The 15,101-nt window shown below is 43.9% G+C and overlaps 2 protein-coding genes across 2 annotated transcripts; one reads left to right on the forward strand and one right to left on the reverse strand.

Moving 5' to 3' along the window:
* The first annotated feature begins 3 nt into the window (after window positions 1-3).
* On the forward strand, window positions 4-9,912 carry LOC115198687 (leukotriene A-4 hydrolase). The gene is made up of 18 exons (XM_029760842.1): window positions 4-159; window positions 1,146-1,276; window positions 2,116-2,236; window positions 2,983-3,156; window positions 5,026-5,078; window positions 5,188-5,260; window positions 5,391-5,531; window positions 5,631-5,654; window positions 5,757-5,827; window positions 6,009-6,120; window positions 7,074-7,218; window positions 7,313-7,416; window positions 7,517-7,587; window positions 7,751-7,805; window positions 7,917-8,012; window positions 8,125-8,207; window positions 8,288-8,392; window positions 8,582-9,912. The coding sequence occupies exons 1-18, from the start codon at window positions 4-6 to the stop codon at window positions 8,712-8,714; spliced, it is 1,848 nt and encodes a 615-aa protein (XP_029616702.1). The 3' UTR covers window positions 8,715-9,912.
* Window positions 9,913-11,582: 1,670 nt separating this feature from the next.
* LOC115198689 (protein-methionine sulfoxide oxidase mical3a) lies at window positions 11,583-14,908 on the reverse strand. Its single transcript, XM_029760844.1, has 5 exons — window positions 14,815-14,908; window positions 14,628-14,678; window positions 14,411-14,510; window positions 12,392-12,465; window positions 11,583-12,288 (listed from the first exon to the last, which is right to left on the reverse strand). Exons 1-5 carry the CDS (start codon window positions 14,906-14,908, stop codon window positions 12,101-12,103), a joined length of 507 nt encoding a protein of 168 aa, XP_029616704.1. The 3' UTR covers window positions 11,583-12,100.
* Between the last annotated feature and the right edge of the window lie 193 nt (window positions 14,909-15,101).

Genomic DNA, 15,101 nt, shown 5'->3' on the forward strand with positions numbered 1-15,101 from the left:
AACATGACTTCAGCTACAGACCCCTGCTCATTTTCCTCATTTTCCAAGTGCGTTACCAAGCACCTGAATCTCACCTTCCATGTGGATTTTGACAGCCATGTCCTCAAAGCTAAGGTCGCGCTCACCGTGGAGGTTTTAGTGGATAATTTCACGTCTTTGGTACAGTATTTATCTAATTTCTCAATCTGGTTATCCAGCAAGTTAACGTTCGTAAACTAACGTTAGCTAGCCAAGTTCATTCATTCTTGTTAGCAAATGCCTTTGACGTGGGGAAAAAGCCTTGTTTCAGTACACATTGTTTCGGGTGGGTATAATTTGTGGAACGTTCCAACAGGGATCTGTTCCAAATATTTCTTAAAGTACAAGGTTGCCTTCAAACAACGCATACAAAGTAGCATGATCAATTCACCTCGCTAACTAGCTGCCGAATAGGCATAATCTCACCACGTAGCTTATTCTTAATGTTTGTCCATAGGTTACCAGAGTGAGGACAGACATTTCTCAGAAATAAACTTAATGAAATAACCCTATCCCTACCCGGTATCTTATTCTGCCGCTATACAACTTTGTATGCGTTTGTTGGTAACCTTGTTATTCACGAAGTTTTTGGAGCATATTCCTGTTGGGACGTTCAACAAATTATACCCACTCCCCTGTTGCAGTTGTAAACCTTGTTTCATTTCACCTGTTTCAGTACACTGCTACAAAGCAATTGGTGGAGCTTATCAAACACACAACGTATCACAACACTGCTGCAAGACGAGCTCTGATTTGAATCTCACTCATTGCAAATCTGATCATTAGTGGGTCACGTTCAGGAATGATATGTAGCTAGCCATATGTGCTTTATGACACTGTTCTGCTCAGTGACAGTAAGACTTTGACAGGTCGAGCTGGCATGTGATACCAGGCGCGTGAACTTTAGATCGGAGTTCAGACTGTGTTTCTCACAGCAGGTGTAGAAAATGTAGTCAGCCTCTCAGGGCCAGGTAGAGATAGAATTATGTATTTATTATGGTGACAGCTGTTTTACAGTCACAATCTGGGAGAAGTTGGTGGTTATTGTAGTTGCTGACACTGTTGGTTACCCAAAAGTATTGCCCCACTTCCCCTTTCTTTCCTCTCTCTCTCCTTCCTACCATCAGACCCTTGACACGAAGGACCTGAAGGTCTCCAAGGTAACAGCCAATGGACAGGCAGCAAAGTTCACTCTGGGAGCCAAGCACAGCTTCATGGGAACCCCTTTGGAGATCACACTGCCATTTGACCTCTCCAGGTAACTGTAGGGGAAGGGTCCCAAAGACCCTCCCCATTATTGATTAAGGGGACCTTAAGAATCATATGCTCACTATTATACTGTTGCTATGTGTCTGAAACTCTGCCACTATACTTTTCACAAGCTATCTATATTAGTCTTTGCGCTTACGCCATAGCTGTTGCCAGAGCGTGCCTGCAGGCTGGGTGTGAGTTTGACCGGAACTAGGTAAGGAGCTGAGAAGTAAACACTGTCTGGTTTTCACACTTTTTGATCTCGTGTGACAGTGGAAAATGCAGATGATACTTAGAATTTAGAGAAGCTACTATACTAGGTTACCTTATAAGGTAATCTCAGTTTATTGCTGCACACATACATTGATGTAGATGATCACACCACCAGGGACTGACCACAGGTATATAACCAGCTGCGTGGTTGCAGAACTTACTCTGAGACATACACGCTGTGTTTCTATTGTTAACTTCTGCCTGCAATTGCATTAATAAAGGTTTGATTGATTTACTTAAAGAAGATATTGTCTGACTGCTGATTTCACCAATAAGGAACAAGGAACCTACCCCGACATAAGCACCCCCTCTGTCTCACTCTCACACCTTAGAGGCCTGTTCAGGAAGCTGTAATGTTACAGAACATCCAGATAGAAATGAATTGTGTAGAACAGATATGATTGTTTGTCATATAGAGTAGGGAATAGTGTCTTCTCTATTCATTCCATTTCTATCTGTAACTTTCAGAACACTGCACATCACTGATTCCACCCCAGGTAACTCAACCCTCAGAGATTGAACTGATGGATACTGGCTTAGAGGTAATATTTAGTGTGTGTGTTTGTTTCTCAGGGGTCAGCATGTGATCGTGGAGGTGACTTATGAGACGGCTCCTAGTGCTTCTGCGCTGCAGTGGCTCACTCCTGAACAGACTGCTGGGAAGAAACACCCCTACCTCTTCAGCCAGTGCCAGGTAACACACACATACACACACACACTGTGAGTTTATGGACATGCACAAACATGAAGTCTTATTTTGGGGTTGGGCTCATTCTAATTCAACAAAAGACTGCACCACGAACAGTACTTCTATGGTAAAAGTAGTTGCAAGACTGCGGCATCAAAATGGAACATTTTCACAACCTCCTCTGCAACATCTGCCGAGTGTAACTGTAGTCACGCACAGAAACAACTTCTGTTACTAGAAGTCCTTATCATTCTTATTATTTTTGGTTGGATGCCAGTCTTGCTCAACGGTCATTTTAACTGTAAAAGTAGTTGTAAGACTGTCTCAAAAGACATAACAAGGGAACACTTTCCCAACCCCATCTTCTGCAACATCTGGTCACTGGTGTTGTAATCACGCACGGAAACCTGTTCTGCTCTTTGAAGTTCCTAGCAGAAGAAAGATTGAATCATTTGATTGTAACCTGTGCCAGGTGAGGTTGCTTATGCCCCTGCTTTCTTTCTTTATTATATCCCCCCTCCTCTCCTCCCTCTTTTGTTGTGTATCACCTTTGTGTCCAATGGTGCAGTGTTCAGCTACAGCACTGATAAGTTGATCATTGGCTCCTCTGTCGTTGATAATGATATTAACAGCCCTCTATATTATTGCACACAATATTACTTTGTTTACTTAAATTCGTCCCCTCTTGGAGATAAATCCAGATTAGGTGGTTGATATGATAATGTGCTAATAACCACCTCAAACCCCTCCAGGCCACCCATTGCAGGAGCATGGTACCCTGCCAGGATACTCCTGCTATGAAACACACCTACTATGCCCAGGTGTCTGTCCCCAAGGAGCTGGTGGCTGTGATGAGTGCTTTACGGGACGGAGAGGAGCCTGATCCCCAGGACAGCAGCCGGATCATCTACCGCTTCAGACAACCAGTCAGTGTTTCTATTCTCGATCCACTGTTTCTATCCATTTCTCCATCCAACCATCCATTGTCATCCATAGCTTAATACAGTAAGTCAGTCTTGCTTTTTGGCTTGACTGTTCAAGGCACAGCGCTGCCAAAGTAGCTGCTGATCAAACAATAATGAGTTAATTACAAGGAATGTTTAGGTGAAACGGCCAGATAACAAAAGGAACTGTCGTAGTACGCCTGCAATCTGAATGAAATACACTACCAGTCAAAAGTTTGGAGTGTTTTTCTTTATTTTGACTATTTTCTACATTGTAGAATAATAGTGAAGACGTCAAAACTATGAAATAACACATACGGAATCATGTAGTAACCAAAAAAGTGCTAAACAAATCAAGATATATTTGAGATTCTTCAAAGTGGCCACCCATTTGCCTTGACAGCTTTGCACATTCTTGGCATTCTCTCAACCAGCTTCATGAGGTAGTCACCTGGAATGCATTTCAATTAACAGGTGTGTCTTGTTAAAAGTTCATTTGTGGAATTTCTTTCCTTTTTAATGAGTTTGAGCCAATCAGTTGTGTTGTGACAAGGTAGGGGTGGTATACAGAAGATAGCCCTATTTGGTAAAAGACCAAGTCCATATTATGGCAAGAACAGCTCAAATAAGCAAAGAGAAATGACAGTCCATCATTACTTTAACACATGAAGGTCAGTCAATCTGGAAAAGTTCAAGAACTTTGAAGTGCAGTTGCAAAAACCATCAAGCACTACGATGAAACTGGCTCTCATGAGGACATCCACAGGAAAGTAAGACCGGGAAATACCTCTGCTGCAGAGGATAAGTTCTTTAGAGTTACCAGCCTCAGAAATTGCAGCCCAAATAAATGCTTCACAGAGTTCAAGTAACAAACACATCTCAACATCAACTGTTCAGAGGAGAACACGTGAATCAGGACTTCATGGTCGAATTGCAGCAAAGAAACCACTACTAAAGGACACCAATGAGAAGAGACTTGCTTGGGCCAAGAAACACGAGCAATGGACATTAGACCGGTGGAAATCAGTCCTTTGGTCTGATGAGTCCAAATTTGAGATTGTTGGTTCCAACCACCGTGTCTTTGTGAGACTCCAGAGTAGGTGAACGGATGATCTCCGCATGCGTGGTTCCCACCGTGAAGCATGGAGGAGGAGGTGTGATGCTGTGGGAGTGCTTTGCTGGTGACACTGTCAGTGATTTATTTAGAATTCAAGGCACACTTAACCAGCATGGCTACCACAGCATTCTGCAGCAATACGCCATCCCACCTGGTTTGCGCATAGTGGCACTTTTGTTTTTCAACAGGACAATGACCCAAAACACACCTCCAGACTGTGTAAGGGCTATTTGACCAAAGAGAGTGATGGAGTGCTGCATCAGATGCCCTGGCCTCCACAATCACCGATCTCAACCCAATTGAGATGGTTTGGGATGAGTTGGACTGCAGAGTGAAGGAAAAGCAGCCAACATGTGCTCAACATGTGGGAACTCCTTCAAGACCGTTGGAAAACCATTCCTCATGAAGCTGGTTGGGAGAATAACAAGAGTGCCTTGATGACAGCTTTGCACAAAGAGTGGCTACTTTGAAGAATCTCAAATATAAAATATATTTTGATTTCTTTACTTCATGATTCGATATTTGTAATTTTATAGTTTTGATGCCTTCACTGTTATTCTACAATGTAGAAAATAGTAAAAAATAAAGAAAAACCCTTGAATGAGTACAGTAGGTGTGTCCAAACTTTTAACTGGTACTGTACATTGTCAGTGACTGGAGCGGGTACATGGCTGTGTGTGTCTGACCGCTGTGTTTGATTTATTTCACCGTTGTTGACCTTTGACACCTCCCAGGTGCCCATGCCCTGTTACCTCATTGCCATCGTGGTGGGAGCTCTGGAGAGCAGGTAGACACACCCACCCATACATAGAACTATTGCCCTGTTTTCCTACTCTTTATTTGAAATGAATAAATGATCAGTGAAATGTTAGTAATAAATGTTTGTTGTTTACAAGAGAGATTGGGCCCAGGTCTCGTGTTTGGTCAGAGAAGGAGTTTGTGGACAAGGCAGCATATGAGTTCTCAGAGGTGAGTTTAGCAGTATTTACTGTTATCTGTGTGGTACGTAGGTCATTTGTCTGTCCCACTCATTCTACATCAGCAGAGTTTTTAGTATTGAAATGTCAGCCTTGCCAAAAGGTGTGTATGACCCTTTCAGACAGAGACCATGTTGAAGACCGCTGAGGGCCTTGCGGGGCCGTATGTGTGGGGCCAGTATGACATCCTGGTCCTGCCCCCCTCCTTTCCATATGGAGGCATGGAGAACCCCTGCCTTACCTTTGCCACCCCCACGCTTCTGGTGAGAGACCTTACACACACACACACATCACAATACCAAATCCCCCTGTCTGTGTATTTTCTTTTGTAACATTCCTTTCATCCTATGTTTATCTTCTAGGCTGGAGACAGATCCTTGTCCAGTGTAAGTAAACACGGTTCACAGGTGTCCGTGTCTTCTCAAGTATGTGTTTATATCTGTGTACCGGTGTGTTAACCTGTGTCCTCCTCCTGTTTCTCTCTCCAGGTCATAGCCCATGAGATCTCTCACAGCTGGACTGGCAACCTGGTGACCAACAAGACCTGGGAGCACTTCTGGTACGACACAGAGAGAACCTTCTATCAATGTTCTTTTCTCGCTTGAATGATATGTTAATTGGTCAAATTAGCCATAACTGAGTATCAGACAAATGGGATTGAGAGATGGGGGGGGGAAAGGAAGATCGTTTTCCGGAGTTAATGAGTTCATAATTAGCGTCTGTGCCCCTTCCTTCTCCAGGCTGAACGAGGGTCACACGGTGTACCTTGAGAGAATGATTGGCAGGTCTATGGAGAGTGAACAGTTCAGACAGTTCAAGGCCATGGGCGGCTGGAAGGACCTGCAGGAATCGGTGAGAGAACACGCACACGTGCATGAGTACACTGTAACACACTGGTACATACAGGAGTACACTTAAGCCTTGTTCACATTGGCAGTTTGAAGTGACTCAAATCCTTCTTTTTTTTTTATATATATATAATCTGTTATTTTTCCTGAAGTTTGAACACCCAAAAAGCACATGGAATTGGATATTTCAAGTCACATTTCAAACCACCTTTCGTAGGTGGTTTGAAGTGAGTTATACATCTGATTCCTGGCCGTGCGACTTGTTTTTAAAAGGTCAAATCGGATTAATTTGCTCTCAATCGGTTTTTATTTGGCATATCTTGTTGCTTGCTAGCTACTCTGTCAGTTTGACAAGAACATGTGGTAGCTAAATAACTTGTTAATTATTTTCAAACATTAGTGAGTGTGCTAGAGAGATAAACAGCCACCAAGCTAGCTAGTTGACTGCTGTGGCTAACCAAAAAGGCCTTGTTTTGAAAGTTAGGTAATATCATTTGAAGCTTTTTAAATGTGTTCTAACACTATGATTTTGGTCATTCAAAGCAACTGGGAAACGTCCATGGCAGGCTTTGTCACCTTAGCTTGCTACATAACTTCTGAGTTGATAGGAAGCACGAGCACCAACACCAATCAGCCTACACCACTGTGCACACACCCTTCGTTACCATGACAACTAGCGTAACCATGTCAGCTAATGACTGCTGTCTGAACACACAAAAATCAAATTTGGTCACTTGTAACTTCCTGTTTGGACAGTCGGTATTCCAAAAATGATTTGGAAAAACAAAACTGATTTGAGCTTTCAGGCCTGCAGTGTGAACAAGGCTTAAGTAATGTGTCCGACTTCACTGAAGTCACTTAGCTGTTCATTCATACCTGTGTGTGTTTGCGTTTGTTTGTGTGCGGGTGCAACTGTGTATGCCCGACCTTATCTGATCTGTTACCTCTGTCTCCCAGGTGAACACGTTTGGGGCCAACAACCCTCTGACCAACCTGGTTCCCAACCTGAATGAGGTGGACCTTGACGAAGCCTTCTCCTCTGTCCCCTACGAGAAGGGTTTCTCTCTTCTCTATCACCTGGAGGAGCTCATGGGAGGACCTGGTGAGAGACACACACACACACACACACAGTTGCATTTCATTCAGTAATAAAAATGAAGTCACTTGCTTCATTTAATTGGCTGTGTCTCTTACAGAGGTGTTTATGGGTTTTGTTAAGTCGTACATCCAGCTGTTTTCTTACAGCAGCATCACTACTGAGGAGTGGAAGCACTACCTCTTCACCTATTTTAAGAACAAGGTACAGTAACCACCACTCTCCACCTAGCTATCAAATCCTCTTGCTGTGGCTCTTGAACTTCTCTCTGTTTCACCTTTACTGCCCCCCTATCCGATCACAGGTGGGCATCCTAAATAAGGTGGACTGGAATGCCTGGATGTACACCCCTGGGATGCCTCCCGTCAAACCACAGTGGGTTTACCTTACCATTCCCCTTGAGAATCACTCACCTGGCTGGCTGTTACACCTTTGAGCCCCACTTCTGTTATTTTGCGGGTCTGTTTTTAGTTGTCACTGTTTACCTGTCCATTCAATTGGAGGTGTGTGTTAAATCGATGCCACCCTCCTCCCCCAGATATGACAGCACCATGGCAGACGCCTGCATCGCGCTGTGTAAGAGATGGGTGAAGGTGAGGGTACATGCTCCACATTGATAATGTGTATGTTCTAGAAACCTCAGGATGATAGAACATAGCATTTTAACAAGTATTACTGTGTTGTTAATTTCTCTCCCTCTCTAGACCAAGGAGGGGGATCTGGGGAATTTCAGTGAGGTGGATGTGAAGACTCTCTCCACCCACCAGCTCATAGAGTTCCTGTCTCTGCTCCTGCAAGAGGTAGACACGCCTCACTGTCACTCACCTGGTCGTCATAGCAACCTTCCATAAAGCCATGCGATCGCTCTATTCGAATCCAAAGCGGACCAATGACCGCATCTTCTCCCCCTAGGAGCCCCTCCCCCTCAGCCATGTGAAGAGGATGCAGGAAGTGTACCAACTCAACGCCTTCAACAACGCAGAGATCCGCTTCAGGCGAGTTCCTGTTCTGGGGTCCCATCGTGCAGTATGTGTCTGTGTGTCATTGTCTCTCACTGTTGGCTCCCTTCTTCCAGGTGGCTGCGGCTGTGTGTCAAGTCCAAGTGGGAGGATGCCGTTCCCATGGCGCTGAAGATGGCGACAGAGCAGGGGAGGATGAAGTTCACACGGCCACTATTCAAGTAACCGACGGCGCCACTATCTGAGAGACAATCTCTGTTATTAGATGCCATGCGTTGTTGTGCTTTCTGGATCAAATTATTTCTAGGCAGCATCTTGTTAAAAACATGAGTCCTATTCTCTTATTTAGGGACCCTTTGTGTGTGTGTGTGTTATACCTAATCCCTCTCTTTCTCCCTCCCTTCTTTTAGAGAAGTGTATAACTTTGATAAGTATCATGAGGAGGCGGTGCGTGTGTTCATAGTCCACCGGGCAGCCATGCACCCGGTAACAGCCAATCTGGTGGCCAAGGACCTGAAGGTGGACACCGACAAGAGCACCTGATTCTAATTGGAATCCCACCAGAAGCACTCCAAGACTGGCATTATTACCGGTTCACACACCCCACCCCGTTGCCGAAAACGACCAGAGAAAGCTAGAGAGAAGCTTCCAGCCGCACCCCCACTTTTTATAACGGTCTCTACTTTGCTTGGCAGCTATTCAGAATTGGCTTGTTTCTGTTTGTTTTACATTGTTTGTGATATGTCGAGCAGGGTTGGGGTCAATATTGAATTAAATTTGAATTGGCCACACCCCACAGGAAACAGAATTTGAATTGAAGGAAGAAGAATTTAATTTAAACCAATTAAACTAAGGCATGAAGTCTATTAATTTTACAAATCTTTTATAAAAAGCATATGCCACTTATTAATGCAAAGAATACACATACCATTTTAAATATTATGGCTCTATTCAGTCAGATCTGCTTTAGCAGACATCCGCATAGCTTTTGTTTTGACAACGGAGGTGGAATTGTTAGATCTGTCAACTCTACACGGCATTGCATTAACAGATCCCATGAAGCCTTGTTTACAAGTTCAACACTGGGATGTGAGATGTAATCTACACCTCGATTAGGATGATAAAAATTCTCATTTTGTTGAATGATTTTTCAATTTGAGCATAATTGTTTCTATATAGCCTACACTTTCTTGTTCTAAATTTCTAAGGCAAAGAATACTATCGCAGGTTAACAGTTGATCTGATTGAATATAGGCTTTAGTTTGATTATAACTCAAACCAGTATTTTTCTTTGTCATTATATGTTAGCTTATTCCCTTTCATACAATTGTTTTATCTAATAACTTCTGGGAAATGTATTTGGATATTTAAAAACATGAAGGGAATTATTATAGACAACCCACAACATGATCTTAGAGTATTTCAGACCACTGGAATTATTTCAAATTGTTTTAAGAGAATGAGTTTTAAAAATGAAATGTTTCCTTATGGTATTGGTAACCATACATGATGTCAAAACAAACATTTCTATCATAATGTGTAGAATTCGCATCTCAATTCAGAATTGACTTCAACCCAGACATCGAGGTATTCATCTCAGAGCAAATAAGTTTTTTATTTAATACATTTTTTTGGAAACTCATTTTAGAACGGTTAAGAATGCAAATACAGAACCTGTGTGAATTAGTTGCAATTATCTCATGCTTTCTTTGACGCCATTAAACACCATTATCAGAGAGTAGTGAATGTCTCGTGTTTTTTCCTGTTTCTTCATGATCAGTTGACAGTATTAGGCAGTCTCACGTCCCGGCATTTGCCCTCTAGCAGTAATTCTGAGAAGTGAAGAAAGAATCTGAGAGATGGTTACCAATCAACACTGGACTACAGACCTCCATCACATTCTGCTGCTTCAGACAGAGAAGGGTTGGTAGGTAGATGTGTTGGATCTGGGATATGTGCTGTGTAGGATATAGGGCACCCAGATTGAGGCCAGGATTCAATCTGATTGCTGGTTATAGGCATATATCTCGAGATTGAGCCGGCATGCAGCATTTACTGTGAATGGGATCTCTGGGAACGCGGGAACATTGCCTTTAAAAGCTGCAATGCCTATAGCACGTGATCGGATTGAATCCCTGCCTGAGTGTTGCCTTGCAATTACGGGGTTGTGTTTTGAATGTAGTCTTGGAAATCCAAGACCTAAGGCAACGGCACTAGTTTGCTGGACTATTTTGAATGCATTTTCACAGTCTGTTAAATATACATATATGAAGAGACAAGCTGTGAACGAGCTGGTGCCTCAGGTGTAAGGAGCTTGCCCTCCAATGACAGGTCATGGGTTCAAGACCTGTGCGCACCACTTGAATGCTACTCTGAGTCAATGAGCAGCGGTTGAGAAAATCTCATTTGTTTTCAATAGACTTCTCTATATTTTAAAACGAAGGGCCCTATTCAATCTGTATCGCTGATGTGTTACAGATTGCGCAATATACATTCTTAAAAAATATACATTCTAAAGTTATATTCTAAAGTTATTTCCGATTAAGGCCAACATATACAGCGTTAAATGCCATCTCCGCCAACGCGGAAACATTGCCTTTAAATTAAAATTGGGCTTTAGCGCTGAACTTCTGTGATAAGCATTGATCTCGATTTAAAAGAATACGAGCCCACTTTTTCCAGACGTTTTTCTCCATAACCGCTGCTGTCCACCCTTTCGACCCAAGGAATTTACCCCTCCGCCTCCGCTTATTACTCCCATCCAATCAGCCATCATTGTGTGGCAGCCACTCCCTCAGGTAGCCTTGATTCACTGACCAGTGAAGTCCTCAATATCCAACCATGCTCCAGAACAGGCACCTGTGTTCATGCCTACAACCCTGTGCTTCAGGGGCCAGAGCCACAGACTCTTTTACACTTCCCTCTGTATTTTCTACATTGAGAATTGAAGAAATCCACACAAAACAGGTATTTTGAACCTACAACTCTTTGGCTACAAGGCAGGGATTTAACCCCAGAGCCACAGACTCAACCATGGAATAGTTATTTCCATATATTTGACATTAGCAGCACACTCAACCATGGAATAGTTATTTCCATATATTTGAAATTAGCAGCACAGGTAATGAGACTTAAACCCACAACCTCTAGGCTTCATGGCAAATATTTAACCCCAGAGCCACAAACTCCTTGAGATACTACATTGCCACCCCTTTATACAAGTGGCAGGTTTAGAAAGTAGTGAACAAGTTGAGAGTAATCTCAGCAGCTATTTCTGACTGAACACAATATCCACACCTGTGCAGGAGGCAGACTGCATTAAAAAAAAAGTCCCTCCCTAGCTCCCCACCCCCAGGTCTCCCTCCCGCTCCCCTACAGGAGTCCCCCTTATCATCTTAAAATGTTCAAACATGATGTCAGAATGTCTTTATTATCCAATGTATGAAGTAAAACGCAATTAGTGTAATTTAAAAAAGGTTTAAAAAAAATGAGTATTGTTTCTTTTTACATAATATACGTTTCTCTAAATTGTTAATGAATAACAATACAAATCATTCAAACATGCCACATATCGCCATAACAACAGCCTGGGTGAGTATAGTGAGCATAGAACAGCGAGCCATCTCAAAGGCCCAGAGTGAGTCAGGGGTGTAGCAGGACGTGGTGTAGCAGGACGTGGTGTAGCAGGATGGGGTGTAGCAGGATGGGGAAACATCTCCAATCCTAAAAATGAATCATCTAGACACAGTCCCGCCTTGATCCTGGTCATAACGTTGTATCAGAGGCGAAGTGACCTTACAACCATGACCCTGATCGCAGCTTTAGAGAGGAAGTGACCTGAGTGTCTGTTGCTTAGGCCCGTTGCTTAGGCCCAGGCCCTGGGATAGAGCTCAGGCGCTGTTGTGCAGGCCCAGGCCCCAGAATAGAGCTCAGGCCCAGTTGTGCAGGCCCAGGCCCCGGGACAGCATGATGGCCTCCAGGTCTCTGTCTTCCTGGCTCTCCTGCAGCCGCTGCTCCTCCAGCAGAGACACCAGAGCATCTCTCTGCTCCACCACCTCCAACATCTCCCCTAGGATTAGCTTCTCCTCAGCCAGCTCTGCCTCACCCTTCAGGTGGTCTGAAAGAGAGGGAGTGAGAGAAAGATGAAAACAGAGAATATATTAAGAGCGTTATGGTACAGTATGACGTGTGTGTGTTTGCATGTGTATGAGTGTACTTACCATCCACGGCCATCCTCTCTCTGAGCTCCTGTTGAAGACGGCTCTGTCTGTCCTCCAACTCCAGCTCCCGAGCACTGATGGAGAGACAGTTGCCATGGAGACCATGTCAGTCCACAGAGACACTGATTGACTCAAATAATTGCATACTGCACTGAGGCATACTACATACTGCCATTCCGTCATAAGTGCTCATACTATTCATACATTTGGGCAGCACAAAGCACAGAGTCCAGTGGTGACTGGGGAAGATGAGGGGTGGGGGTGTGTGTCTATTTGTCAATAACAGCTGGTGTGCGATGTCTAATATTAAAGAAGTCTCGAGGTATTGCTCGCCTGAGGTAGAGTACCTTATGATAAGCTGTAGACCACACTATCTACCAAGAGAGTTCTCATCTATATTATTCGTAGCTGTCTATTTACCACCACAAACCGATGCTGGCACTAAGACCGCACTCAACCAACTCTATAAGGCCATAAGCAAACAAGAAAATGCTCATCCAGAAGTGGCGCTCCTTGTGGCCGGGAACTTTAATGCAGGCAAACTTAAATTTGTTTTACCTAATTTCTACCAGCATGTCACATGTGCAACCAGAGGGAAAAAATGTAAAATAATAATACAATAAATAACTATAGACCACCTTTACTCCACACATAGAAATGCATACAAAGCTCTCCCCCGCCCTTCATTTGGCAAATCTGACCATAATTATATCCTCCTGTTTCCTGCTTACAAGCAAAAACTAAAGCAGGAAGTACCAGTGATTCGCTCAATACGAAAGTGGTCAGATGACACGGATGCTAAGCTACAGGAATGTTTTGCTAACACAGACTGGAATATGTTCCCGGGATTCATCCAATGGTAATGAGGAGTATACCACCTCAGTCATCGGCTTCATCAATAAGTGCATCGACAACGTCATCCCCACAGTAACCGTACGTACATATTCCAACCAGAAGCCATGGATTACAGACCATCATTAATCATTAAGTTTGCTGACGACACAACAGTGATCACCGACAACGATGAGACAGCCTATAGGGAGGAGGTCAGAGACCTGGCAGTGTGGTGCCAGGACAACAACCTCTCCTTTAATGTGAGCAAGACAAAGGAGCTGATCGTGGACTACAGGAAAAGGCGGGCCGAACAGGCCCCCATTAACATCAAGCGGGTTGAGAGTTTCAAATTCCTTGGTGTCCACATCACCAACGAACTATCACGGTCCAAACACACCAAGACAGTCGTGAAGAGGCCACAACAACATTTCTCCCCCTCAGGAGACTGAAAAGACTTGACATGGGTCCCCAGATCCTCAAAAGGTTCTATAGCTGCACCATCGACAGCATCCTGACCGGTTGCGTCACCGCCTAGTATGGCAACTACTCGGCATCTGACCATAAGGCGCTACAGAGGGTAGTGCGTACGGCCCAGTACATCACTGGGACCAAGCTTCCTGCCATCCAGGACCTATATACTAGGCGGTGTCAGAGGAAAGCCCCAAGAATTGTCAGATACTCCAGTCACCCAAGTCATAGACTTTTCTCTGCTACTGCACGGCAAGCGTTACCAGAGCGCCAAGTCTTGGACCAAAAGGCTCTTTAACAGCTTCTACCCCCAAGCCATAAGACTGCTGAAAAATTTATGAAAGGGCCACCGGACTATTTACGTTGACACCCCCCTTCCCTCCATTTGTTTTGTACACTGCTGTTACTCGCTGTTTATTATCTATGCATAGTCACTGCTCCCCTACCTACATGTTCAAATTACCTCAACTAACCTGTACCCCTGCACATATACCCGGTACCCCCTGTATATAGCTTAGTTATTGTTATTTATTGTGATACTTTTTACTTTAGTTTATTTGGTAAATATTTTCTTAACTCTTTCTTGAACTGCACTGTTGGTTAAGGGCTTGTAAGTACCAGTAAGCATTTCACGGTAAGGTCTACACTCGTATTTGGCGCATGTGACAAATAAAGTTTGATTTGACATAGGGGGTCATGGGTCAGATAGATACTCACAATATCATGAGTTCTGACTCATAGCGCATCAGACAGTTCTTCTGCTGGACCAGCTTGAACCACTGCTGCATCAGAGCTGGGTCATCCTGCCTGCCCATGACTAAAGGAGCGAGGGGGAAATGGAAAGAGAGGGAGGGAGGCGTGTAAGGAACCAGGGGTTAGATTGGAGGGTAATGAATAGTATGAGGGAATACAGCATAGTACGTGAGGTACATACCTCCCAGGTGTAAGTCCAGCTCTTCACTGTCATTCGACTCGCCCCAGTAGTCTTTAATGAGAACATACAAGGGAGTTGACCACATGACCACACATACACTGGTCATTTGCTTAGTCAAACTAACTAAGAGTAATATAGGTAAAACAAACCATGATGTCAAACAAGCGTGTAAATAGTGTGTGTTTACCTGCTTCCCCTCTCAAGGCCTTCTCCACAGCCACACCCCTCTCCTCCAGCTGCCTCTGCTTCTCCTCCACCTGCTCCAACTGCCTTTGGATCATCTGATAAGGCACATTTTATACACTCAAGCCCTGTTTATACCTGATTCTAACATGCATTATTTCTCCTGATCTTGTCCACATTCTGATTGGCCAACATTCTTTCAGACAGGCGTAGACGATTAAAATACGCATTTGATCTGATCGTGAGCAGATCTTCCTGATCACAGCCGGAGGTAGTCAGGCACGCATCGGC

The sequence above is a fragment of the Salmo trutta genome, chromosome 8 (assembly GCF_901001165.1).
Source record: "Salmo trutta chromosome 8, fSalTru1.1, whole genome shotgun sequence".
NCBI lineage: Eukaryota > Metazoa > Chordata > Actinopteri > Salmoniformes > Salmonidae > Salmo > Salmo trutta.